This window comes from Dicentrarchus labrax, unplaced genomic scaffold (genome assembly GCF_905237075.1).
Source record: "Dicentrarchus labrax unplaced genomic scaffold, dlabrax2021, whole genome shotgun sequence".
Lineage (NCBI taxonomy): Eukaryota > Metazoa > Chordata > Actinopteri > Moronidae > Dicentrarchus > Dicentrarchus labrax.
Genome location: NW_026136713.1, coordinates 16488294 through 16515021, shown reverse-complemented (window position 1 = coordinate 16515021; position 26728 = coordinate 16488294). Strand labels below are relative to the sequence as shown.

The 26728-nt window shown below is 42.2% G+C and overlaps 1 protein-coding gene across 1 annotated transcript in view; it reads right to left on the bottom strand.

Annotated features, from left to right (window-relative positions):
- tenm1 (teneurin transmembrane protein 1) overlaps window positions 1–26728 on the bottom strand; it is a 165170-nt gene that overhangs the window by 122487 nt on the left and 15955 nt on the right. Inside the window, exon 3 of the mRNA XM_051419664.1 lies at window positions 25769–26092. Coding sequence (XP_051275624.1) covers window positions 25769–26092 — 324 coding nt within the window. The remainder of the gene's footprint in view (window positions 1–25768; window positions 26093–26728) is intronic.

Genomic DNA, 26728 nt, shown 5'->3' with positions numbered 1-26728 from the left:
GAGCATCCTCCTTCGGTCCTGCACTATTTAAATGATCTGTTTAAAACTTGTAATTAATCAGCGATGTTTCGCAGACAAGAACTACCCGACCAAACTTTTTTGATGCTAATGAATTTTGGCTGCTTTGCTGTGGAGGCCAGTACAGGTTTACCTGGATGTAGCCTATAGTGGAACAGCAGCTAGCTGAGCTCAGCTCATCTCTCCTGAGAGCGCAGCAGTGTCCTGATCCTTTATGACCTTGTCATTGCTGCAGGGTGCCCGGTCATTGCCACCTGCAATGGAGCTGTGCAGGTGTTTGTGTGTGCATGTCTGTGCAATGGTGCATGTCATACTTTCATGTGTGTGCATACATGCATGCATAAGTATGCACAAGAGTGTCTGGCAAAGCTATGGAGCATGCTCAATAGTGGCGTGGTGTCATATGAGTTATTAGCCTTGGTAGAAATTTGCATCACCAGGAAGAGGGCGTGACAAGGTGTTTGAGACTCAGGAGGTGAAACACCACAATGGCCATTACGGTGATTAGTGCACACATTCATCTTTGACAAGCCTCATGATTCTCTCCCTCAATCCTCATCACTCTCTCTCCTATATATGAACACACACTGCATCTCCCTCCATCCCAAAACAATCACAACAAGCACACACAGGGTATGGAGGAGTTTCGCTTGCACACACATGCATACACTATATTTCCTCTGACTCCAACACTAAAACAGGAGAAAGTGCCCGGGCTTGACAGCAAACAAACCAACATGAAGAGATTCCTGGCAGGCTAAAGAGAGAGTAGTATCAAAGCTACAAGAATGCACCACCAGCAGCCCATTTTTTCACAGAGAGAGAGAGGGAGAGAGTATGCGCAGTGTTGTAGCAGACCTGAGCTGCTGGTAATTAGAATGGGCTCTGAGGAGAGACAGGCAGTGGAATGAATGCAAATGAATTCACTGGCTCCGGTACTGGGCTCCACAACCTCACTTTTCATATAGCATGCCTTACAGACATGAAGCTTCTGGCACAAACAGAGCAGGGCTACACAGTAAACACTGAGTGACATGACTGTGGACACGCACGTGCCAACATGTCCACACACGCACACGCGCCCAAGTGTGTAAATAAAATGTGAATTCGCAGGCTTGAAACAAACACAACCCTGCAGTGCACACATAGATACAAATACACAAACACACACACACACACACACACACACACACACACATTATACTAATCCCTGCAAATGCCACAGTGTTGCTTGTAAAAAGAGAAAGGGGGTGAAAATGCTTGTTCCAAGCGAACATCCACAGCATGTCCCACAGCGGAATAAACAAACCCTTCTTAATTGGTGTCGATTTGGAATGAAGTGATGATTCATCATGCAGAACTCCCCAGTAGAGTATTGGAAACCCAATCATTTCTAATCCATATGACCTTGACAGAGGGCCAGAGTTAGACTCTAACTCCTTCTACATGCATTGTCCGACAGACAAAGTCAAAGCATTGTAACTGACTTTACAACTCGTTGGAACTGTAATCCACCAAAGTCAGATCACTTCACTGATTACTCCATCTCAGCCAGCGGCAAATCTTTATGAAGCACTCAATTCTCCACAGCAGTCATAAATCAGGGTACTATAAGCTTTCCGTCTCAATGATGGCACACCAGAGACACTATTTCCATACCACGCTGCTCCAGTCAATAATTCCTATTCCCATTACATCTACCAGCACTGCTCTTGACTTAAAGAAGTCCACTGGTACTACCTCAGCTCACCTCCAGATCCCCGGTGGTTTGCCACGTGAAACTTTGATCAGTAACTCTGTGGCTCTTCTCAAGGAGAAGCAGGTCGCCTGTGAAGGGGTCCTGCTCTTTACTAGCTAGTGCTGTAAACGAGTCTAATTAATACATCTCCTTTTCTATCTTAACCAGGCATTCAGGGGCCAACTAGAGTCTTATTATAGAGTAGATTATGCATGTAATATCCCCATTGAGATTACAGTATGGTAAGCGAGGCATTCAGAGAGAGGTCTACATATAGATGCACACGAGGACAGGTCTGTGCGAATATGAGAAGATTCGGGGGAAAGTAGACAGGATGAGGGGCTGCTTGGTATTCTGACTGGAACATATAATAGATCGTGGAAGGAGATAGAGATACAAAGAGTGCGCAGAAGAGAGAGGGAGAGAATAAGAGGAAAAAGATGTGTCTTCAGCACCACCTGCAGACTCGACTGGCGGCCATCTTGCGGTCAATGAGGTGAGCGCAGCCACCGCCCCAGGTCAGCATTAACACAGACCAATGACAAGTCGGCACTTGCCCTCTATTGCAACAACACCTTGCCGTTCCACTCCACCGACCGCACCTATCACAACGATCACTACGCACATGCATGCATACGCTTTCGCGCTCTTCCAGCGCTCCGTCTGTCTCTCCTTTTCTCTCTCTTAAAATCACGCACACACACACAAGGAGAAGCTTAACAAATGTGGGAACAGATGCCCCACATCAGACTGCAGTTGCCCTCTGCTCCCTGTACGCCTCCAGAGAGACAGAGGAATACCGTTAACGAAGATAAGACACTGCAGTCCTCTGCTGTCTCAACACATGCCAACGGTGAACACACACACACACACACACACACACACACACACACACACACACACACACACACACACTTTTGAGTCATCTGTTAATGTCCATATCAGTATAAAGCTGTAAAGATGCAATCAGAATATCTGTATGACCTGCTTGATACCGACCGTATGTGCTCATCCCTCCTCCCAATCACATCTCCCTCTTTCAGCAACACTTTCAACCAATACCTCTTCATTCTTTCTCTTGGGGACATGTACCTCTACTCACTTATTAAACTCAATTAGCTTCTTTGATAGGTGAAGAGGAAAACAAGACATTTAGTGACCCTCTTGTACTCAAACATTTAACATGGCAGAAAACACACTTTTTCGCCAAAAGCCTCAGAACCATTTTCAGAGTTTGTATCTTTCCCTTGCAGACAGTTTGTTATGTATCTGATACATTTAAATGATACAACACTGAGATGCAAAGCTAAATTAATATGATTAGATTCAGCTTTGATTTCTTGTTAATTTGGCTCAGATTTAGATTTATTTAACAATTTTGAGTATGTAAATTAGAAAAATATTTTGTAATTTTTATTTCAAGAACAGAATAAGAAAGCATGTCTAAGCTACTGTCACAGTAACATAGTAACAACGGGAAGTGATAAACATAACTTCTTACTTAGTCGCAAGGAGGATGGTGTTTCCACTTAAATGCTGTCAACTTGGTTTTGTTTACCTCAGTTTCCAGATCAGAGTCATGCATCTAAATGGATATTTTACACAACACTATGCTCATGGCATTGCATTCAGCAGGGGGATTTTGGGGTCACTATACTTTGGAAGAAACGTTAGCTGCGAATGCTAGTGGTATAATCCTTGTGTTGACTGCTTCTGTCTGTAACTTTACTTGTGGTGCCATATTTTATGATTTTACCGTCTGCAAATGCAATATAAATATTTCAGGCAGCTTTAAACACAGTAGACACATTTCTTTACTTTTTGATACCTATTTAGGAAAGGGAGGATGTAGCTTGCTAGCAGTCGAGGGGCAGGTCACACACCGACAGAGACAGGACAGGAAATTCAAATGATTTTGGTCTGTAAGTATTTTTGATGGATGTGGTTGTGTTCGGATGTAACTGTATCTCCAATATGAATTGGTCAATTTTAACAAATACTTTTAGGAAAGGAAGATCGTACATATTGATACAGAACTGTTTGGACCATATTTAAATTCAAACATGGCATTCATAAGTGTGTGCTTCCATACAAAAGCATGGTTTGGTCTGTGACATTTAGGGTTACTATATATAGAGTGCAGTCTATTGAGGAACACTGGCTGGCCGCAGGGTCAGGAGATCAGATTAAATAAACATCAGTGAGAAAGACACACACACACACACACACACACACACACACACACACACACACACACACACACACACACACACACACACACACACACACACACACACACACTCACACAAAACAAATAAACAGGAAGTGGTGGCTCGTGAGGTTGATATTTCTGGCCACAAATTAAGTGGCAGCTTTTCAACCAATCGTTGGTGGATCAGACATGTAATCACTTAGCTGTCCAGACACATGGTAGATGAGGGACCAAGGCTAAGGATATGGAGACGGATCAAGGGTTTAGAGTTGACAGTTTCTGTGTTGACTGACTGACATCAATCTATCATCCCTTTTGGTGTCTACTCTGTATCCAACATGGCCTGGATATTCCCTAGGTTTCCTGAATTACACGATTAAAGATCTGTCAGCATATAAAAACTGAACCCTTGGGGTGACACGATGGCAGTAGCCCACTGACCATTGATCCTGTGACTACGGTCTCATTCTGAAAACACATCAATGGACTGTGTGGCACACAAATACCTAACTCTGCAAACTTGTCAAGAATATGCAGACGTGTCTTAATGTAGTATGCAAATGCAAGATCAAACCTCGCATGGCAAATCTCAAAATTAAGAAATAGGTCAATACTCTATTACAGAGAGACAGCTAAGTGTGCACTTAAACATAGCCAGGTAGAAGAATGTTTAGATAGCCATTAGCAAACAACACTTTATGACTATTCAGAAGCCACTTACAGGACTCACACTTCCAGACACTTATAGCTATTAGCAGCCATTAACATTTGTGTATAATCATGTCGAATTATGTGCCAGGGAGCCTCATCTGCAGCAGCAACAGTAAGGATAGAGAAAATTAAAATCATCTAGAAGATTATAAAAATTCTGCAGCAGTGGAGCACAGGGCATAATACAGGTGTGTACACAACACATACATATTCAACCGCGTATGTCTCAATCTTACACACAAGCACACCACTAATGCTAGGACACACAACTGCTGAAACAACAAGCAACAATTCGCAGCATGGAGAGACATAATAGAAGGCTACATATATGCATCAACCCTCTGTTTTCATACCAGACAAACCAACAGTGAAAATGTGACACATACTGCCCTCTGCCTCACCCATCTATTTTTCTATCTACAACTGTGACTAAAAGGGCCACTAACCTCTAACACAATAATGTAAAAAAAGACACAGCAACCAGAAAAGACTGTCAGTGACCCCTTCTAAAAGGGTCAGTTGCTTGAGGCTATAAAATCTTAAAAAGCAAAAGATAATATTCTGCCTTAGCAATGACTGCGGAGACAACGACGAATGGCGAGAGAGGGGGAGCTGAGACAGGACCCCGGCCTTAATGTAGTTTGTAATTGTAAGTGTTGGTCTTTAATAAAAGCCCAGAGTATTTGGTCAGGCTAATAGACTGGGCTCTCTAAATCCTGCCTGCCATGCATTATTCAACAGCCATTAGCTATCGCCTCATCTGGGAGGCTTTATGAGTCCCATCATCGGCTAGGACCCAGGCTAGGCACACCAGAGATGTGTGTGTGGGGAGGGGGTGAGGAGGGGATTAGCTGGGGAGAGAAAGAGAGAAAGGAAGAGATGCAAATACAGGTATGGGAGGGAACGAGTGGAGGTTAAAGAGGATTCAGAGGCGAGGAATCAAAGAGGAAAGCTGACGAAAGATGGGAGTGATTGGCATAGGTGAGGGCCTGTGATATGGAAATGACTACAGGGAGATGAAGAAATGGCTGGATAAAAGCCAGAGGTCATATGGTAGACATATGACAGCGGGGAGATGTTGATGCAGAAAAATTAAGTGACCGATGGAAGGTGGTGGGAATGGATCGGGATGTATGGAAGGTGTGTGCCTAGGGTCAGAAGGAGGCTGGAGAGAGCAACAGACAATGAAAGAGAGATGCCAGTCTGAAGTGGCATTTTCTGTTGGCCAAGAACATAAATGTCAGATGCTTCCTCCCTCTCCCCTCTCAACCTTTTCTTCTTTCAATTCCCCTCACCTCCTTCTCAGCCTCCCCCTGCTCCTTCCACTCCACCTCCTGCTGCCCTTCTCAATCTGCCCACCTCTCCCTTGCATCTCCCCAGAGTAGTACCAGTGGTAATTTTGCTTTCAGAGACGAGAGAAGGCCATGGAACACATGGAGATGCAGGCTGCTCAGTTACCATGGTATCACTGGCCAACAGGAATGGCGCCAAGACCAGGACGTGTATGTGTGTTTGTGTGTGCATGGGTGTGTACGGGTCTGGGCGTGAGCGTGCACTCTTGAGTGCATCTACACGTCTGGGTAATGGGTGTTTAGCAGGCCTGCCAGACTTGTCCCAGCCACTGCTCTCCCAGACTACCAGGTTCTCCTGACCCTCTGCGGCAGCCCAAGGACACACTCCTGTCTCTCTAATTAAAACACAACCCTGACACACACACCACACACTCACACACACCCTGCAGGTCTGCAGCTTAAAATAACCTTAAAAGGAACAAGCAGAGCCATCATCCCCTGCACTCAACACCTCTTCAAAATCCACTCAGTGTTTTCTCACCAGGCAGCTCCCAGGCAGACTCTGCCTCAATCTGCAGGAAGACGCAACAACAAACAGCATCTTGAAATGCAGCACTAGTTTATTAGAGGAGTCATCAAAGGAGCTGCATTTATTATTGCATGGCCTTCCTGCAACAAAAGAACTGCTGCACTGTCACCCTGTACTTGAAAATAATTGTCTGCATAACTATTTGCTACCACAAAGAAGGTTCTGGAAAACTGTCAGTGTGGCTTTGGTGTAAGAAACAGGCAGATATTTCAGAAGCTCAGTGTCAAATACATAAACTATTCCTGCACATATATGAGTCTTACCGTTTCATATTGTATAAGTTGGATAGTATTTTGCCATATTACACTTTAAGCAGATTCTAACCCTTCTAACCATAATTAAGCCTTTAATATGTGTCAAAAGTATGATTATGCATAACCTGCACGTCTATTGTCTTTTTGTTGGCAGCAAACAACATTAACATTAATGTTGTGTATTCTCATGATGTTAAGGCATGGTATGTTTTCTATTTAAGGAACAAATTTGGCTTTTAGCTGTGTATGCTTACTGTGTTATGCATATTGCTTCAAGTTAGAAAACTAAAACGTGTGGACATCACACGTGACATACAGCATTGAGACAGCCTCTTCACTTCATCTCCAGCAGACAATTTAGCATGTTTACTTCCTCGTTAAGCGCATGAGAGACCCTGATGGAGGAATCCCAGGGAGGCAATGGCGTCCTGTCACTGCGGGTTACCACTGCAGCATGATTTAATGGAACTGTCTGTCAGAAGGCCGAACAACATCCTGTCAACCAACAAGCGGAGGTAACATACACACATACACACTCACAAGCACATGCGCACAGTCAAAAAACACAATGGAGACAGACTGTCAAAAACTCTCTCCTCTCTCTACTTTGCTCTCTCTCTCTCTCTCTCTCTCTCTCTCTCTCTCTCTCTCTCTCTCTCTCTCTCTCTCTCTCATACACACATGTATACACACAGACACAAAAAATCAAAAAACAAAAAGCACATATGTCCAAAAAGGTTCTGGCAAGAGCTAAGACAGGAAGAGATGAACACAGAAGCGCTCAGAGCACATTCAGAGAAATTCAACGGTTAGAAAAACACACATCACCGGCAGCCCCCTACCAAGAGAGCAGACGAGTGCCAGAAATACACTCGCTGCATCAAGCGGCACAGGTGTTATCAGAGCAGTTTGCAGGAGATCCCGCCAAACAAAGTACTACTGTCATCTCTACAGAAGTAGCAGGGTGGAAATCAACCCAAACAAATGTAATGAATGATTCAGAAAGTATTTAGTAGATTAGGCAGAAAACTCCATGCATGATGGGGGCCCAAATCCAAAGCTCATTACATGTGGCACTGCATTAGGAGCTCACACAAGCCAGTATGCAGCCCTATCCCCCGGCTCAAGGCTGATTTCTATCCCTTGGTACCCAGTGAATGAGGTAGAGAGCAATCACATCAGCCAGGCATCGGGCATCTGCTATAAAACCTTTTCTTTATTGTATATTTTCACCATCATCCAAAACTGGCAGGACAGAGAGCGCTGATTAGCATCAAAGCCTTTGATTGCCCCACTCAACAATCAGTGCTGCTCTCCTGTATGATGCCTGCTGTGATGCACAAACGTGTGTGTGTGTTTGTGTGTGTGTGTGTGTGTGAGACTGGGAAGAGAGAAAGGAGAAATCATGAAAAGTAATACTAGGTATATGAAAATTACTCCTGCATATGCAAGAACATGCACATTTGTTTGTGTAAACCCACATATGCACATTAGGCCTTAATGTTTTGAGATGAACCTAAATGGTCTTCTAATAATGTCAGCCTCTGAAGGCTACCTTTTGATGTTGCACACTGCAGCACCATCCTCTGGTCCGTACAATTCACTCTGGCCCTGAAAATAGGCTGCTTCTTTAAAGATACCTCTCTCTGTGGCTAAATATGATTAGCTTCAGAGGACATTGTAGCTCTCTCCACAGCTAATACATTTAGTATGGATTGTCTGAGGGGTAAGGATACAGCTAGCAGGGAGATCAATATTCAAGTCAGAGTCTGTCTGGAGAAGAGGAACCATGCTGGGAGATGGTTAACTGTTCTAAAGCAGCAAATGCTGTCTGGAAGCACCAAATGCCAGGAATCCCACAATATTGAACACTTCTTCAAAAGGTAATGCTTAATGCTCAAGCTGGGCGATGGGTTATGTTGAGTGTCTACATCAGGCAAGGAGCTTGTTGAAGATTTGTTGTGGATATCTCAAAGGATGAGAAGATTATATGAGGCCAATCTGGATGATTCCTTATAGTCTATAGTGCACCACTTAAGACCGAAGCCCCATAGGGCCTTGCTTCCATAGGGCTGGTGTCAAAGTGGTGCTCTAAATAGAGAATAGGGTGTCCTTTGAGATAGAGGGGGAAAAGGACCCAGTTTTAAGTGGCTTCATTTGCATGCGCGAATACTTCACTTAAGCCCATTTGAATCGCACACACGAGCAGCCGCAGACACAAATGGACATGCACGCACCCTCACACAAATTCTTAGGCACACAAATACACACACTTAGCACAGACACATTCTTCCCCCTTTTCCTAGAGTCAGAGGACATTAGCACTGCATCTATTTCTGGAGGCCCATTAAGGCCGTAAAACATTTAAGATCCACACAGAGTGATTCCAACTGTCAGAATGACCCGTTCTTTCCCCATTTCTCCTGCTCATGTAAAAAAGCTGACACGAAGCTTGTGACAGAAACATGTATTTGGTGCCGTTCCGGATTCGGCTGAGTGGGCTGGGACGCTGACTGGATGGGTGGGGTGGGAGGAAGTGGGGTTGAGAAGAGTTAGGTGGAGGGATGGAGGGGGGCAGTCGTTCGCCCGCCAAATGGGTCCATTTTGCTGAAATGTGAAGCCTGCACTTTCCTGACACGCTATAATAAATCTATCAATTGTGTGTGGGTGTGTACGTGTTATATGTGTGTGCACCATGCATGAAGAGGAAATTGGTGGCATCTAAACAGGAAATATCCCCTTCCCTTCCCCTCTATAGATGTGACAGTCACAGTAACAGCAAACAGCTCTGCTCACCATAACACAAGGTGGCAAATTCCTTATAATGGAAATGCATTGTACCAGTGAGGGACAAACATACACTCACAGGGGCACACGTGTATGAATACGCACACACACAATGAAGCTAATGTAGGATGAGTAGACAACCGTGTCTGCCTCCCATCTCAAATCTATACATAAATATATCATTTGCTGTCCAGTGAGGATTAAATCCATGAAAGCAGCAATGCTAAGCTACTTTTATGTGAAATGACAGGCTTCCAGGCAGCTCTTGGAAGCCTAACAAGTCTGAATATTCTCTATTTCGAGAGGGGGAGTGTAAAATGCTAGTAGAATGTTAGCTTTGCTATGTATATATAGTTCATTATTGCGCACAACCCTGAACACCCCCTCAGTGCATTTCATCTACCTCCCCTCTGGTCGCACATACAGAATTTGTAGAAAAAAGCCTTTGCTTTCGCAGAGGCTTTGTGTCCTATGCTAAGCAGTTACTTGTTGCTTTAATGAATTTGTACAATAATATTTCCATTATATTTACATGTCTTTGATCTGAAACGAAACACTTAATTATTTATGATAAATTCTGGCTAAATGATTAGTTTGAGCTCTTACATAAGGGAAAAAAACACATACAAAGAAGAAAGTAAAACATAAAAATGTAGTAAAAGTACATAAAGTTTATGAAACAAGTTTTGTTGGTGAAGGATTCTATTACCTGTAATGAGGAAGTCAGTTTTGAAAAATGCCATTCACACAATGGATTTTATAACATAAATGGCAATGATAGTTCAGTCAAATCACACATAAACAAAGGCTTTTACCGTATCAGTGAATTAATGTTTAATATTATAAATTATAGCAGAAATGTGTGATTAGTGAACTCTTCATTCATCAGACGAAGTGTTTTTATCATTAATTCAACAATGTTTTGCTGCAGAACACAGTGGAAATCATTTACAGTGTACAGAAAATCTAAAAGTAATCATAAATAAAAGCAATTTAATTACTATTAATGAACACTTAATGTGATGTGCAAACTATAAAAAAAAGCAGAATAGAATATTTACAAAGACACGTTGCTCTTAGATTCACCTATAGATGTTAGTGTGGATTGCTGTGTGGCTCAAATAATGGGCTCGGAAACTAATGTAAGCATTTGAATAACCTTTGAGATTTCTGAGCTGATGTATGAGACATCAATATAACCAAATGAAATGCATAGGATAACACTGCTAGTTTAAGGCAGAACTGTAGCTGTATCAGCTGTACCATGTTCCTGGTATGCTCTATTGGTGAGCACTTCCGAGTGCAACATCGACTGTACAGTTAAACCAAAGAGGTCTCAAATTCATTTATAGGATTTATAACAGCATTAGGAGTTAAATAATTAAGAACATAAAGCCTTTTTGTTAATGCTTGAACTATAGATGCCCTTTGCGTCACGTTCTCCATTCTCTCCAGCACTTCTATTCTCTACAGTTAATGTCTTAGGACAGGCAATGTAGAATAAAACATTCTTTACCAAGTGAGATGTGTATCTATTAAATACCAGTTTCTATTTCCCAAGGAAACTTTTTCCCCTCTATTTATAAGGGTTTATTATGCTATGGACATTATCTCCTAGGAGTTCAACATGGACCAACACCTTGATTTTTCCTCATATTTTCCTGTGACTGCTATTCACTAGGAAAACATTGTACAAAAGCTTTTCCCTGGGGCAATACCCCATACAGTTAATATATATTACTTCTTCTTGTGAGTACATTTTTGTACCTTCAAAGGTAAAATTGTGTACCCAAGTAAATGACAAAAAAGGCAAAATTTAAAAAATCGGTGCAAAAACTCTTTTTCCAATTTTCACTGTACGTTTACTCCACTGTTGATCTGGAAAAAGAGCCATGTGCTTCTCATTGCTCTTCTTTTAATCAGGACAGCGGGAATGATCTCCCCTTCAGACCCCAACTCCACCATACAGGTGATAGCAAGGAGGAGTTGCTGACAAGAACATGATTCCACACTAGTTTTCCACCAACAAATACTGTCAGTTGGGCAAAAAGTACTTGTATCCAGAAAGATCCAATAGTATACAAGTTTTTGGATCTGTATCCAGATCTGCATATCATATAAAAAAATGTTTTTTAAAAGTAAAAGATCCAGACTGTAATCTTCTGTATAAGGACAGTATATGTCCTTGTACAAACACTTTACCACCTTTGTTAGTATCGTATTTATGTGCATTTATTCCAGTTCAGCCAAAGCACTGCAGCCATCTCTGTGGGCAAGTGCTTTATCCCTCTGTGCCACCCCATTCACTGTGGCACCATAACCGATTCACTGTTGATTTCTGTAAAATTTTGATTATACATTACATGTTCAAAATTGGCTGGTCAGCAATAGCAAAATTTCACAGGAGGAAATATGATCTCTTTCAAGGTAGCTGGTTGTAACCATCAGACATCAGAAAAACCCCAATAATGCTTTTAAACTCAATGAAGCCTTTTGCATTAAATTACTAAACTGTCATACAGTGTAAAATAAAAACAAACTAACAATCAGAAAATAATTTATGGTGGGTCAAAAGGTACATATCCTGTCTCATGAAGGCCCATTATGGTGCACCTATGAAGAATGTGCATTTCTGTACAAAGATGGACTCCTCCTGTATACCTCCATTTTACTGTGTTTTCATGTATTGACTGTAAAAATGAATTTCCTCTCAGAGCATAATAAAGTATGTGTCCACTTTACTGAGGTGCAGGGTTGTACTGCCTTTGTCAATAATATTCGTGTAGATGTGTTTTCTCAACACACCTACTGCAGCACCGAGGTCTAGTCAATATTCCACAATGTACCTCTGACCTGTGGGCAAACCTGCCTCACTTCTCCTTTCAACTTCCAATGGACACTGATTTTATAGCGTCTCCCACTCATATATAAATGTGGCAATTGAGGAGATGAGAACAGGGCTGTATTTTTAATACAGATCAGGGGCTTTGAGGAGATGAGACAGTAGCGAGGGATATTTTGTCAGATGCACCTAACTCACAACCTTAAAGGCATTGTAGCATCCTAAAGAGAGCCAAAAAGAAGAGGCTGTTGCCGATGTTTTTTGTTCTCTTCATCACAAAGTACAGTGTGTAAGTGTGAAGAGTGTTACACCATGGATGTATGATATGTGAGGTGCTATTCTAGGGTGAAAGCGTGTGTATGTGTGTATTAGTGAGAAAAGGCTGTATCTAGGTCTTTGTGATGAATCTGTTTCAGTGGCAAGCAAGGTGCTGCTAGCAGCATGCCGTCTGTTAATTCACATTCGCCGCGGGTGGTTAGAGTCTGTGGCTGATGATACCGGTAGGTGTTGAAAAATTGAGGGACAGAGGAGAGAGAGACTTTGACAAATGAACAAAAGCTATGTGCGGGGATGATCCCTGATGTCAACCGTGGGCAAAACAAAGTTTAAAGTATAATAACTGTGACTCTGTGGCATTCACTTGGTTCCCTCCTGGCTCTACCCAGTAAATAATTGCACTAAAAGAACCCTTCAAAATTGCAAAGAGCAAACTGCACTGTGAAAGAAACTTTACAAAAGAAGTGTTTCAGCTGAACTTGCTGGAGTGTAAAGCTGCTCTCTGCTTGTATACGTAAAATTAGCTGGAGCAGCAATCTCAGCTGGAGAGGTTTTGATCTCTAAGCCATCATGTCTTCATTAAAGTATTAACCGATGATTGCAGCACCACCAACCAGCCGTGTTTATTTCAGCAGCGATTATAGGCCATGTTGCATCCACACAATCATAACCTTCTTCTGTGATAAACCTTCCCACATAGAAATGCCTCTCATGCTTGTACAATGGTCATAAGCATATTAATCTATAGATTTCTCTCTCCTTGTGTTCCGCCTCTGGCCAAACATTCACACATCAGCCTGCATTCATTCCACTAATGTAGCTTACAACTGCAGATATACATTTGATTTATTGCACATCTCACCCGCTGGGACCCCTCGCTCCTTCTTTACCTCCCCCTTCCTGAGATATCATTCAGCTAAAGATGGTCCAGATGTAAATAGATCTTGCATAGGCCCTGCCCACTCAAAATCACACCACAGGAAAAGAAGTAGTTTTGCCCTGGGCAATGAGGACAAGATGATGTAGTTAGTCCAAACCAGGAAGATTTATATTTAGTTGCTATTTGGCTCACTTTGTGTTGAACAGGTAGAAATACAGCTCCCAAACTGGTTTATAGTGGTTGCCACCCCTCTGTTTCCTGTCTTGTAAAGCAGAAAGAAAAGATACTGCTACATCACCCACATCACATAAATCAGGCATGAAAGCATAATGGTGAGAATTTGACTGAGGGCAACCAGGGGCAAGGACAGACATATGAGATATTACTCTCATTCTTTCTTCCTCCCTCTGTTTCCTCCACTCCGTCTGTGATCTGACCCATCTCTCATGGTGACCCAAAAAGACTAGAAAGAAGAACCACATCCACCTATTGTCAGCCGCATACCCCATTATCTCTCTCCCGCTCTGCAGCTACAAGGGGGCTCGCCTCATGCTTCCCTGAGGTGATCATCTCTCAACACATCTCACACGCTAGACTCATTTCTGCTCGTTCCCAAATCGTACAGGGATCTTCCCTGCTCAGGCAGGGCTGCAGTCATTCTCTTTATTCCACCACAGACAGAAAAACAATAGATGAATGTACCTTGAATGTAACACCAGTTCCTCCAGGGAGGGAAGGAGACCTTAAGAACTGTCGGAGCATATCAACTTGGTCTAAAAACTACAGAGCTGTAGTCCCTTGAACAAATTATAATACACCCTGAGGTACCAGATGGACAAAGGGGGTATCGGCTTACATTGTCAGCTAGCGTTGCTTACCTTTATGCTTTATCGAGTATACCACTTAATATTTCAAGCTCAATATCTCAAATTAACAAACTAATTCGAACAAATGGTCATTCACTTAACCCCTCAGACAAACAGCAATTGCCCAGTAACTAGGCAAATCAAGCCTCCAGATGCTGAAGTGGAGCAGCCTCACATTAGCTGACTTAATTTTATAGGGTTAAATTAGAAATAGTTATGTTTAACATATTGGTAAGTCCTCGTCCTAAAAGCCTTTTATTTTCTAGCATTACATTATTTTTGAAAATATCAACAATACTGCATAAAGCTAACTTCTGTCTTACTTGTCCATAAACTTGGCAGGATTAAGTGAAAATTAAACAAGACATTTTTACAATTTCCCTTATTATAAAACTAGAACTAACTAGCGCTAAACTGCAGTACAAGAACAATGTGCCTCCTTATTTCCACATCTTCTAGACTGATTATGAGCTGGTGAGGGTGCTGACTTTTGGCCTGGAACATCTTCTGCCACAGTCTTTTTACCACAATATCACGTAGCCATGAAGTGCATATTAAATTTCTAATTTTCACGTTCAAGTCACGCTAAAAAAATTGAAAAGTCCGTCAACTTAGTGAGCTAAAGTTTAATTTAATTAGTTAACTATCTTAAGCTGATAAACTACTTTTATTCACGCTTTCTGAAGGCAAGCCCCCATTTCCAAAATTACTATAAATTTCAACCCTGAATCTGCCGCTGCCATCATTCTAAACTATTACGTTCCATGCTAGAATGAAATGCCTAACTGGCAGAGCAACCTAGGAGCTGGGGCTTTTATTCTTGGGGTTGAAGCTAAAGTGCAGCACATTAAAAGAAGGTCTATTACAAAGGCTACAGTAGATAAACACAGCCCCCCCCCCCTTGAGTGAAATTAAGTTCATTCATTCATGATATACCTCACAGCCACTTCCACCGCCTCCTCATTTACTTGAATTTGATTATGCTCTTTTATTTCCTGTCTTTCTTTTCTTAATGATTGCTTCCAATTTCTTTATTACTATGTTACTTGCAATCTTGATGATTCATGTTGAGTTAATCTGCACTTATTCCATGGAGTCGGCTAATGCTTATAATGTTAAGTTCAATACAAAGGTTTGCCAGCATGTGCTCTTTTCTACATCTTGCTTTACCTTGTCTCCTCAGTGTTGTGTGTGTGTGTGTGTGTGTGTGTGTGTGTGTAGTATTGGCCACTGCGTGCACTGAATATTATCCACCTTGGCCAGACTCACTGCACCGGCTGGTGTTGATCTGATTCAGCTAGTACACACACAATGGAAAAAACATCTGTTTGGAACAAACTGCACTTACACACAGACATGAACACATAGTGCACACTCACTTGGAAGCACATGGACACACAAACACATTGTGCACATCCATTCAAACACACAAACACACATGCATCCCGCCCACTCCACATGCACACACATAAACACTATCTGGAAATGGCATTGAGCATCTGTTTGGACAGCGCTAGCACATTCAGTTTTTGTGAAACACTGGCAAGAGCCGTGCATTGGCCATGAGAAGCTTTTCTACTGCAGCAGGGTGACCGGGTGACCGAGCAGCCGTCCAATTGTCTGCTCGCCTCATCCACAAACACACACACACATGCACACATACTTTTAAACCGCAGACACTGCAATGCAAATTCAGAACCACCCCCTCCCCCTGACACCACCAACTCTTTTTCCCAAGTCACCCATAAAATGCTAATGCTTTTAGCAGTATTCTGAAGCATTTTAAGAAGCTATTTATTTAACAGCATGATTATCTATCTGGTGCTAGGGTGATCTATCTAGCAAAGTGATTGGGTGCGCTATTAACGCCCTTTCCTCTAGCACAGGTGGCAGCTGTTCAAAGTACAAAACATTTTAAAAAGATTGTAATATTTGATGTATCTATGATAATTTCCATATGTACACATTGCAATCCTTGCCACAGTCTGACAGCATATAAATGAATCTTTAGTGCAAGGAGAAAGTGGTCAATCAATTGTGATGATGAGCACCAGTGGGCACATGCATACAACATCCTCTCTGAAATAAAATGATAAAAATAAAAACAGCCTTCTTGAATGTTGTGAGCCTTGGGATAATTCCATATATTTTAAATATGAAGGTGACGTCTTACGCCAATCTGTCATGTCTCATCTTAACAAATGTATCTCTTCAGGGAGAGCCAGTTTAGCATGTACATACATCACATCAATGTCACATGACAAAAGCACCCCATTTGTATTACTGACAGCTTGGTTGGAGCCAAGGTGTGTGAATCTGTTTGTGTGTGGGGGGGTTTGTGTGCATGCAGAGAAAAAAAGGTAGAGACACAGTGACAGAAACCGAGGAAAATAAACAGAAACATGGAAAGAGAGAGAGAGGACTCTAAGGTAGAGAGAGTTAAGCAGTGGCCTGGAGGAGTTTTCAGTTATTTACATATGCAGATTCTGGTCACCCCAGATCCCTACCCTCATCAAGAGAAACCAATTAAAACTCTCTTCATTTAATGTTTACCTTAATTAACCGTAACAATTAATGGCTGTCCAAAGTCCTATTGTGGCTTTTTCAATTAAAAGCTGCCTGTGACGAAGGTCCAATCCTATAAATCATACAGACAATTCTCCAGTGAGTAGAAGAAGTCCATCCCAGGGCAAAGTGAATGAGTGAAATAGGCTCATACATAATTTGGGGGGGGGGTTATGCTTAAACCCATACCTCACTTAAAAAAAAAAAAAAAAGTATTTTAGATGCGGACTGTCTGTGCACAACTGAGCACTGTCTGTGTGTTCATGGGCATGTGTGTGCGTAGGTGTCCAGCCATCCAACCAGCAGCACTCATACTGGTCAGCAGATTGTTGGGTGAGACCCAGTGGACCATTAGCTGTCCGTAGCTGCCAGGGCTGAGAGCTGATAATGACAGGTGGTGTACACACCCTGGAGGTCTGACAGGCCCAGGGCACTGTGCCATGTAACAACAGCCTTTACTACTGGCACCGTGGCTGTGATGGCAGCCTTTAACACTGGCACTGGTGCAGCTATGGCAGAAGTATCCCTGGCAGTATCACGACGGCTGCGACAGAGGAACAGCTATTACTACAAGCAGTTAAACTAAAATGGCAGCGATTGTTAATGGTGGGGAAACAACTACGCTGTCATTACTATCACTCATCTTCTCGGCAAATGCATTTGAATCCCTATGTGGGCTCATATGACAATTGTGATTATCAGAATAACAATGAACCTGTAGGTTTGTTTTTCAGATGAGCTTTTTTCACAGCAGAAGCCTGCTCAGCAACACATCCCATTCATCCGCACAGAGGATTGTATTGTGTGGGATAGAAAAGGTCCTGATTTGCTTACTTTTCCTTTCCTTTCTCCGTTATTGTTCAATTAAGCTTTCTAGCCTTTCTTTATGCCTCAGGTAAACAAAAAAGCGAAGTAAATTTCAATTTTGAATCATTTTAATTTCCATGGCAACCATTTCTTCGTCAATCCAGCTGTGTTGTGGCTGCACTTTCAACCACCCCTCCAAAATAATATACCCCACTGACCCTTAACACACACAGAACACAAAACAATAGGAGCATGTGTGGGCATCTGAATGTGTGTCTGTGTCCATACAGTACAGGCACCTTTGTGTCCTCCGCCCCCTCTCAGCCTCTCTCCCCCAGTGCAGAACACTCTGATTTGCACTAATCTCTCGGTACACTCTCAGGGCTATTGTTCCCTTCTACTGTGAGCTTATTCATGTGCCACTCACCATGCTCTCCTCTCATTTTAATACTCCAACAGCGCTGGGAACTGAAAACAGTTTTAAGCCCGCTTATTCGACTGTTTATTAAAAAAAACGGCTCGCCTCTCACCCCCTCTGCTGTGTAGGTGATCGTGGAATCATGCTGGATGTGACCGCTTATTAAAATGGCAAGTAGAGGCTGGACTCTGTGATGTTTCCATCACACAGTTTATGTATACAGACAGCCTGTAGGCAGCCAGTGGACAGCGTGAGATGAAAGCTACGGCTGATGTTCTGATTTGATGACTGTTGCCATGGCAGCGGGATGAGGGTGGAGGAGGGGCATAAGCATTCACAGAGAGAGACTGAACAGAAAATTATCTCTGTCACTTTCTCTCTCTCTCTCTCTCTCTCTCTCTCTCTCTCTCTCTCTCTCTCTCTCTCTCTCTCTCTCACACACACACACACACACACACACACACACACACACACACACACAAATGAACACACATCCCTAACCCCCCATCAACCAGTAGTACAGTCCAGTAGGTCTTCCTTTGGATCAGTGAGCTGTAAAGGTCCATCATTAGGACAACAGGGTGGGGTCCAACATTCTGACAGCTTGTCAAGAACAGAAGCCTGCATGGCCAACTATGTGATGAGACTGCTATTAAAGAGAGGAAAACCACACGCCTGCACTGTTGCTACAATAAGGCACCTGGCGGATTCATGGTAGCTCTTCGGCCTCTTCGGGATGGCTGAACGGGCGGTTCAATAAAAACGGTTTCTGGCTCCAGCGGACGTGTTTATAGCGTTTCCTCTGGCCAAGCGCAGCACCAGGGTTAAGTTGATCATCTCTCACTCTGGTAAAATAGCCAGGGGAGTCCGTGTACCACTAGATCAACTCTACAACTTAAAGACCCTAAACGTTACAGCTCAGATGATCGATATGGCACTGAGCAATGTTCTTTACGAGCTAATAGACAAATCCATTCCTGCAAAACCCCTTGGGCCTTGGGAAGGCAAGAAGGAAGCTAAAGTGTGCGGCTGTTTGCCTGGTGCTGCCACTTAGACCTGTGCTTGCACGCACACACAAACACGCCAGGGAGGTTAGAAGAGACACTAGGATGCAGTTTGTGTGCCTGTGCATGTCCGTATGTGTGGTTGTACTAGCACATCTTCGGATGTCTCTATCTCTGAGGGTATTGTAGTTTCCTGATTCCGCTGAGGTTATCACAGCTGCAGAGCTGCCAAAAGGAGATTTGTGTCCTCCAACATCAGAAGGAAGGAAAAACACATAAAACCCATTTCATTCACATTGCTTAAATGCTCTTATCTGACACTTTTGGATAAGGGAGCTTACGTGAAACATTTGTAGTTTCCTCACTATCTAATTAAAAGTCCAGATTGCCTAATAAATGTCAGAATTGCATCATAAAGTAGAGAAATCCTCAAAAACTGATTCCCATCTGAAATCTAATTCTATGTAACACCTGTTGCTATTTCACCAGGTTCCATCACTCCATCTAAGTGGTATTCCAATCTTAGCTATAACACGTATCAAATGATTGCTAGCCAAAATGAAAATTAGTATAAAAGCTAAACCTCGGCTGGATTTTCCGATGATGGCTCTCTAATATCCTGTGCAATGTCTTTACTTGCCAGCGAGCCTCTCTGTCTTCCTATCTTCTCTGTGCCCTCCCTTTGTCTTTCTCTGTGCCGTATGCTTGCTCATTAAACCGTAAGGTCAGTTTTTCACTCCACTCTACCACTCTTTGTTTCCACGCCCTTGCTAACCTTCTGCAGCACTTACACAACTTGGCCAAACTTGACTGCAAAACTTTGGCACATCATTATAAAAATAATGGACCATGTTTATAAAGGATATGAGAGCCCTCTATGACATTGTGCAGTCCCCCAGGCCCTCGAACAACCTAGTTTATAGCCGGCATGTAACATTTATGTTTAAGGTAACATTCATGCTTGTCTTATTCCAAGGCAAGGGCAACAGCTACACTGTGAAAAAATATTTTAAATGACTTTATTTGAAGGTCTAATGGCAGCAATCTATTTTAGGGGAATATGCCTCATTTAGTGTTGGTAAGTATAGACCTGGCAGACATCTACTCTACTCTTTTACAGTGCAACTTTCACACTCGCATTCAAGGCAGAGAACATTCGTTTTGCTTATCCTTTCTTTATTGCACAAGCACTTTATAAGAAATGGAAATGAGAGAGGATAGATGTGAAAAAAGCCTTCTGGCCGCTTTCTCTTGCAATTATAATACATTGTGAGTTAGCAGTAAGAGTGCAATGCAGTTGGAAAACATTGCACTTCCAAATTCTAACAAACAAGGATGTGTGAATGAGATTGTTGTCCTCTGTATATTTTTGATTTAGGGTTGCAGCTAAAAAAATAATTATATTATCAGATAATCTGACATTTGTTTAGTTTTAATTGACTAATTGATTGCATTGTCCCAAAAAACAAATGTATATCATAATTTCCCACAGCCTTTTGTGCTGTCTTGAAATTACTCCAAATCACAAATGTTTTCAATTAACAAATATATAAAATAGTGAAAAGCAGAACATTTTAAGAACATTTTTGAGAAGCAAAAACTAGTAAATTGTTGGGAGTTTTGCCATCCATCTTGGACAGTTCCACAGTTGGAAAAATGCATGTTTACACATGAACAAATAAATTAATACTTGGAAGAAAATTTGGTTGCGAAATGAATGTGCTCAAATTGAATTCAAGAGGCACAAGCTGTCAAGTGTAAATAAATTCATGCCTGATGACAATTAACAAGGAAGGGACTTGCATTTCTGTTCAAATTACTTTTGTTAGATCACATGATCTCAGGGTTTTAATATTAATTTAGCAAGATGCTGCTTTGAAATATTCATCTAGCCTACTACCTGCCTGCTAAACAGAGGATAGAAATAATACCAAATACAAAATTAATACTAATTCATGTTTTTATTTATTTATATTTGTTACATTACATTTTAATGCTGTTTTATGTCATCCTGTACTGTTGTGTTTGTTCGTTGGTACCTAGCAATAATGCAGTGTCATTGCCCTGTCAGATCAACAGATGTGGGCTAACATATTTTGATGCAGGGGGATTACATCCATGCTGAACCATGTTTTTCAGTATTTCTGTAGGCTTGATTGCTAACTCGGGGACTCTAAATGTTGGAGGCAATTTGAAAACCCATTTTCTTTAAACCATTATCTGCAGTGTATAGCGGAAATGGAACACTCAAACCTTTCTAGTGTATTAATTTAGCACTGCGTTCAGACAGTTATAAGGGAGTTGTCAAGTTTTTAAAAAATAATGGACGTCCTGCGGCCAATCAGAATCAAGTGCTTACTCAGGCCATGGTAATTACACAGATATTTGCATTTTAGCACAGAACGTTATCTACCATAATGAGTGATAGAGCCTTTCATTGGACTGCTGTTTGCATTAGCCTTAGAACCCTTTCTGCTCGGAAGACGATGTATGAAAAGTGCAGTGATGTAAAACCAGAAGGCTGTCTGCTACATGCCAATGTGTCAATCCCAAAAGTGGAGAAAAAAGGATAAGCTAAAAAGATAGACAAAAGCCTAGAGTAAATCTGCAACTGATTAAACTAATGAAAAGTGGTCAATTAATTAGCATCTCATTGTAAGACAGTGTTGTAACCCAGATAATAAAGCTAATGTAGTTTTTTTTAATTATTCCACACTGCAGTAACTCAGAAGGCTGACACCAAATCTATCTGCTCCCTCTCTCATCAGTCCTCTTTTCTTTCACACAGCATTTATTTCAGCAATCAATTTTGCAATTCAGTCAATGTCATTGCAAATGAAAAAAAAAATCACATAATGTTGAAAGCCTTCCATGTCTGCCACTGAGCTCTGGTAGGAGCAACAAGCACACCTGTTCAGTCTGGAGTCAACTAGACAAAGCTGAACTCAATCTGCCCTGAATTAAGAAACCATCGCTCCGTTTGCTCGGCAACCAACCAGACCTGTGTTCACTTATTCTTCCTAAGTGTGTCTAAAAGCAAATTATTATTTAATGTTTATCAGTTTGATAGTGCCACATATTTGCTTGTTCCATTTGTGACTAATTCTAGTGTTTAACTGATCTATTGTTTGTCTTTGAATATTACTCTAACTATGTTCAGAGCCACTTAAGAATAATGAAGATGGTTAAGATGAATAACACCCTTCTTTGTTTGTGTAGTCTAATTAAAACAGACCCACCACTTGACAAAGTTAAAGGGGAAGTTCATGTCAGAAAAAAGTTTTTTGTGGAATCTGTAGCCTTGCTCTCCCTAATAATAATAATCATGTTCAGTATTTGATGTCCCTAGTCTCAAACTCTCTCCAATTAGGTTATACCTAAAACACATCGGTTGACAACTAGAGGGGATACTACACAGAAGTGCTAGGTGGATGGAAATAATTAGAATGTCTAAAGCCATAGATTGTCAACTTTACACTTAATCTTTGTGTACAGATTAAACAAACAAGATACAACTAGCTCGTAGGCTAAGGCTATCTGATTTCTTCCTGCATTTGCATGTGTGTCCCCTTATATAGACTATATGGCAAAAGATGCCTAGTTTTATCTTTTTTTCCTGATTTGGCCCCTGAACTCTCATCAAATCTTATTTCTACAACATCAATTATATTTCAGACAATATTCAGCTGACAACAGTTTAGGCAAGGCACCGGCCCATAAATAAATGTTTGCCTGAATTTGGAGTTGAAGAACACCACTGATTTGCACAGAGCCCTGACCTCATCCTCATCCAACACCTTTGGAATGAAGTGGAAGGCTGAATGCGAACCTGGCCTTATTGCCCAACATCATTGGCCAACCTCACTAATCCTCTTTGGTGTGAATGGGAACAAATTCCTGCTGCCAGGTTCATAGTCAGAGCTTTCCCTAAATAGACATTAGTGGACATGGTTTTAGAATAACATGTTTAACAAATTAATATGATTGTCCACGTACTTATGGCTATAGAGCATATTGTGTGTGTGTGTGTGTGTGTGTGTGTGTGTGTGTGTGTGTGTGCGTACTATATGTGTGTGTCAGCAGTAAACTCTAGCTGAACTACACATTGTCTTTCTACTGCCAATCTCCTCTGTTATAACGGTGCACTGTCGTCAAATAGGGGTGTTGATGTTTTCCTGAGTTTGTCAGCAGGTCTGACTGGTGCTCGAGAATGCCTACAGCCTCCCTCAAGGGAGGTGTCACAGTTGGACATGCCCCCCCACCACCCCATCACGCACACACACACATGAAAGAGAATAAAGACAGACATCTGTACAAACGTGGCTTCACACACAACCTGAATCTCTTTTTCCTTTACTCTTTCTTAATCTGTCGCTCCCTCTCTCTATTTTTCTTACACTCAAATCCACATACACACACACAAACACACACACAAACACACACACTGACTAAATTGACTTGTCAGCTTCAATCAGACCAGGAACAAAAGGATTTCTGCCAGTTTGAAGCTGACATCATTAATGGGTTTGGGAGGGGGCGAGCTCTGAAGACAAAGGGAGTGCAAGGTCGGGCCGACTTAAAATGCACTTTCATTTTGGCAGGGACGTTAGCTTTTTGATTTCAGCCCTTTACGCCAACATCTTTTTGCGAGTGGCTCTAACTTTCATTATCACTGGGAACAGAGGGGCGTTTGAGACTTTGTTGTGCTGATGGAGAGAAATGTGACATCCATAATGCATTTCCTATTAGAGGATGCCACGCATGGACACACCTGGCCATGTGTCAGAGGGAGATGGACAGGAAGAGGATGAGAATAAATGGGGTGCTGGTGGTAGAGAGGAAAAAAAGGTTGCCAAGTAAATTATACCAATGCAAGGGGAAACACAGTGAGAGGGTGATGCTTGAGCGAAAGGAAGAACATGTTCGTGAGAGAGATTTTGCCAAGGTTTGGTGAGCCATAGGACATACTGTACAGCTTTCATGTGACATATGAAATCCACACATAAACCAGCTTTCCTGGTGCATTGTAGCAGCAAAGCCAAATGCTTTGAACATTTAAATCCTCTCCTCTCACTTCTGTGACTTCATCCATCCTCATTTGCCTATGTTTCCTCTGCTGCATGCCCATCTGCCTCCCCCTTTTGCAGCTTTCATTCTGACCCTGGATAAAGATGGAGTCCCTCATCTCAAATGGTAATAACTTTGGTCCATATGCACACAGCCATCACAAATTGATTACTGTGTAATGCTGCAAGCACTCCCCCTCTCTCACTCTCGCTCTCTCCTCTTCCATCTTGTGATTTTGCATGAGGCTGACTCCATGTCCAATCCTGCTGTCATTAAACAGCACCCCTGGGTGCATCCCAAACATAAACAAGCACATCCTAAACCTTTCCTCGCATGATGCTTTTCCTCCCCTGTCTTAGCCATCTCCTTCGCCCACCATCTTTGTCTAACACTCGAAACCAGCTTCTCCTTCACCTGTTTTGCCCTCAACCACTCATTCCCTTTTATTCTCATTCTAATTATACCATTACATTACCATTTCTATTCTCTCATTAGCATTTTTGCTTTCCCTGTCTCTTATTCTTCCCCTCTCTCATTCTCTTTTTTCATTTTCTCTCACCCTTCCTTTCCTCAGACACTGAATAAGTTCCACCTTTTTGAGGCACATAAACAGACAGTGCCCTTGGGGATGGGTTGGAGAGCTCTGTCTTTGTTTGTGTGCACCTCTAACTAACTCTCCATCTGCGGGGAGCCAAGCCAAGCCCAGCAGTGCAAGACAGATAGCTGGCACAATCCCAGATTCTTCTCTAGTTGGCCCCATATCTTCACCCCCGCCTCTCAACTTCTCCTTCCTTCCAGGCTGTAGTTCTCCCACAGAGGTGGTTGTCAGCTGCCCTCAGGCAGCCAGTCAGGTACTGTAGACGTCCGACCCAGACAATTCCTTTTCCTCAAAGCCTTAAACCAAAATCTGCCTCCACTTCCGATAGATATTCAATCCTTTCCAAGCCATATGCTGTGAATGTTCATCATCGGACTTTCCTTAGGCTCCATCCCCAGTCAGCCCCAGGTTCACCTCCAACACAAGCTCACTTCAGAGACCAAATAACCAATAGCACATTTTCTGTATTTAGTCACATCAAAGAGCTTTGAAAGAGAGAGGAACTTAAGCATTAGCATTAGTTCAAAAACGGAGAGTTTCAATCACGTAATTGCCCAAGGCTGTAACTTAAACTTGAAAAGAGTTATATTTTTATATGTTGTATTTCTTTGCATTAGTTGGTGAGAAGTTTCTTCTCTTAATAATACGAGACTGTATGTAATGTGGAATACAGTCAGAGTGAAAAAATACACAAGAAGCTTTGACATGTGCAACTCACATGCACACAAATAAATAATCATAGGTGCACTATTGTCTGCTAAGCAGACAATAGTATCTCGGCTGGTCATTTTGTATAGTGATGGACAATCCCCTCATAGAGTAAGAAGACGAATATTTCACTCACCATTGTCAGGCTCAGACTTCCTGTCATGCTCAGTGTCAGTGAGAGAGAGGGCGGAGTTGGCGCGGCTTGTGAGGCAAGAGCTCTGCTCAGACTTCAGGCCACGCATCCACATGTGCTGCAGGCCGTGATTAGGAGAGGGGTCCACCTCCGGCTCAGTGTCCACATCTGAGCCCACGCCCAGGGAGTAGCCGCGGCTATGGACATGAGCAGTTGGTCCAGAGCACAGCGCTTCCTCCTCCTCCTCCTGATGCTGTTGCTGTTGCTGCTGTTGGTGGATGTGGTAGTCTGGGCTCCTCATCTGCCCAGCCTTACAGAAGTCTAAATCTAGAGGAGGAGGAGAGACATGCAGATTGAGATCATACAGTAAAGCCTCTAATACCGGTATGTGTTTTTATTTGCTTCAACAACTAAGCTGACCAGGTGTTTGTTAGAGACAGGCATTTACAAGCCAAACACAGAACACCTCCCAAATTATGTCAAGAGACAGGCTGTTATTTGAACAAGCATTTATTAAGTTTCACAGCAGAAGTCCACATCAAAATGCCACCCTCGATTTTTCTTAACCATTTGCAGTGAAGCTATATCCTGTTCAGGCTGCCTGATGTGTGTTATCGAGCTCGAGATGTATTGAACTGCTGCTCAAACAGAGCACTGATCTCATCTATATTCTCCTTGGTGGGGTGAAGAGATCAGATAAAGATCAAACCTTATTAATATTGACTCAGACTGAGGGAAAAATTGAGCCTCATATGCTTTCAGGTATTAGAACGCCCTCCAATCCCAAGCATCAACCTGTTATCTGAGAACATCAGATATACTGTGTTAGTCCTCTGGTTACACTTCAATTCAATTCAATTCAATTGAGCTCTACTTTTTTTTTTTTTTTTTTTGCTGAGGCAGTTGAGTAAATTTTCTTCCTCACCACCTGGGTTTTCTGTTTAGAAAGTACAAGTGGAAGTG